At 45.9% G+C, this 2,142-nt stretch overlaps 1 protein-coding gene and 1 long non-coding RNA gene across 2 annotated transcripts in view; both read left to right on the plus strand.

The window, feature by feature from the left end:
* The first annotated feature begins 586 nt into the window (after positions 1-586).
* Positions 587-1,334, plus strand: LOC106818292. The gene is made up of 2 exons (XR_001395182.1): positions 587-630; positions 667-1,334. It is a non-coding gene; the product is annotated as an uncharacterized LOC106818292 (long non-coding RNA).
* Positions 1,335-1,972: 638 nt separating this feature from the next.
* Positions 1,973-2,142, plus strand: part of LOC106818291 (low density lipoprotein receptor adapter protein 1-B-like) — a 17,811-nt gene continuing 17,641 nt past the window's right edge. Inside the window, exon 1 of the mRNA XM_014823014.1 lies at positions 1,973-1,977. Coding sequence (XP_014678500.1) covers positions 1,973-1,977 — 5 coding nt within the window. The remainder of the gene's footprint in view (positions 1,978-2,142) is intronic.

Genomic DNA, 2,142 nt, shown 5'->3' on the forward strand with positions numbered 1-2,142 from the left:
GCCGTCGGCAGAGGTCAGCGATTGCAAAGGTCACAGTCCGAGGTCGCAGTACAAGGTCACGAGGTGGGATGTTCACTTGTTGTCGCGGCGAGAGGTGCGACGAGGGGGCGACGACGCTGTGGCAGATACATACGCTTGCTGACAAGATGTTTGGTTTTAGTCGTGCTTCTACCCAAGGCCGTACGCAGGAAATTTTCTGTAGGGGGGCCAAAGGTACTCCCCATGCCCTGTGCCCCTAACAGTCTTTGCTATATTTCACATTTCTTTTATATTTAACGAATCTAATTATTTCTTTGATGAATTAAGATAACCTTTTCACATTCTATTTTATCTTCTAAAAGTGGTAACAGTATCTGTGTCCATTAAAAGCATACTCTTGAAAACTCTAGGGGGGCAACTCTGCCGCTGCTGCACCCCCTGCTTGCGTACGCCCTGCATTCGCCGCATGGTATCCTCCCTCTACTACACCCAGCTACACGGTCGCTCTGTCCGGTGCGGGGCCAGGAGCTGTGGTTTTAGCAACACGTATACATAGTATACATAATATATATATATATTTATACATATATATATATAGCACGTGTAGCGTCGTAGATTGTGTGATATATGTGGTCACGTGGTACGTAGTCGGTGGTGTGATATATATGGTCACGTGATACGTCCTAGATTGTGTGATATATATGGTCACGTGATACGTGGTAGATTGTGTGATATAGCTGGTCACGTGATACGTGGTAGATTGTGTAATATGGTCACGTGATACGTGGTAGGCTGTGTGATATATAGTTAGGCAGTGGTGCAGTGTATCGTCCGTCGTCGGTCACGTGACGCGTGTAGAGTCGTAGTCGTCTGTAGCCTTCAGCTTTCTAACTAAGATGTAAGCTCTCCCACAAACACAAATGTCGCGATACTCCCGGTCATCGTCAACGATCGTAATTTGCATGTCGTGCGACGACATTTCGATTGTCACGCGATTAAAAAACCCGTCGCAGTTTCGAATCGTCGCGGTTACGTGGAGAGTGGCGCCATCTACCGGTGTGCCACGTCGGCGCGGTCGGTGTGGTGTCACCGTCGCGTCACTGTGACGTCACCGTCACGTGGAGAGATTGTAGAGCGATCGTTGTTCCTTGGGAGGCTGAGAAGATCTGTTTATCTGTCCGTAAGAACAGAGTTGATCTGTTTGTCTGAGCAGGGTCACTATACGCTCGCCTCGACTGTCGTCCGTCGCTCGAGTTAGACGAGACTTTTACGCATTTTTCGCGCGTGCATGCCAAAATGTCGACTTTGCCGCACCCGGCAGTTAGGTGCGATATGATATGACTACTAGGCACTTAGGATATGACTACTAGGCACTTAAAAAAAACAACCCTAACCCTAAAAAAAAATTAAATTAAATTAAATTAAAGTGCCTAGTAGTCATATCATATCGAACCTTTCTGCCTTCTGCACTTTGCCGCTTTGGACTTGGAGACTTTGTCACTAAGCATTGTCATTAGAACCTCTCGTCGCAGCAATGGCGCGGCCGTCTGTGAGTCGGACCGGGTGGCATGGGGATGTCGATTCGGTAATATGTTAGACAGACGTGTGTGGTGAACGACCTCAACGATCCATATGCTAGGGATTTAAAAAAAATTTGAACAAAAATGTTATACTATATCACTGACTATATGTATACTACTACTATTGTTTCAAGTCGTTCTGTACAGTCGTGTGTGTGTGTGTGTGTGTTATTTGCCTGGTTGCGTGTACGTGATGTAACGCCATGATAATAAACAGAAAACGTTGATGTATATAGACGCACACGTGTGTTACATGTATGTATGTTTTATCACTGATTGCACATGCGTTACTAATATAAAATGCGAAGGATTTCGGATGAGAGCGCGATCTCGATTGGTCGGTAATTCCATTTTCGTCTGGATTCGGATACATACCCCTAAATTCGATGTTTCTAGTTAATTATTTGCTCAATATGAGGTAAACCCATGGTTTAGGTGAGAACAGGGAACAGGAACAGTGAGGAGTAGTCGGCTGAAGCGCCAACCGATTTACTCCAAAGTCGGCGGCAGATGGCGCTACTATGTTAATAGTTTCTTGTAAGCTGGGATGGTAATCGTTGGGGGATAGATTCACTCGCCAAAG

The sequence above is a fragment of the Priapulus caudatus genome, unplaced genomic scaffold (assembly GCF_000485595.1).
Source record: "Priapulus caudatus unplaced genomic scaffold, Priapulus_caudatus-5.0.1 Scaffold2142, whole genome shotgun sequence".
NCBI lineage: Eukaryota > Metazoa > Priapulida > Priapulimorpha > Priapulimorphida > Priapulidae > Priapulus > Priapulus caudatus.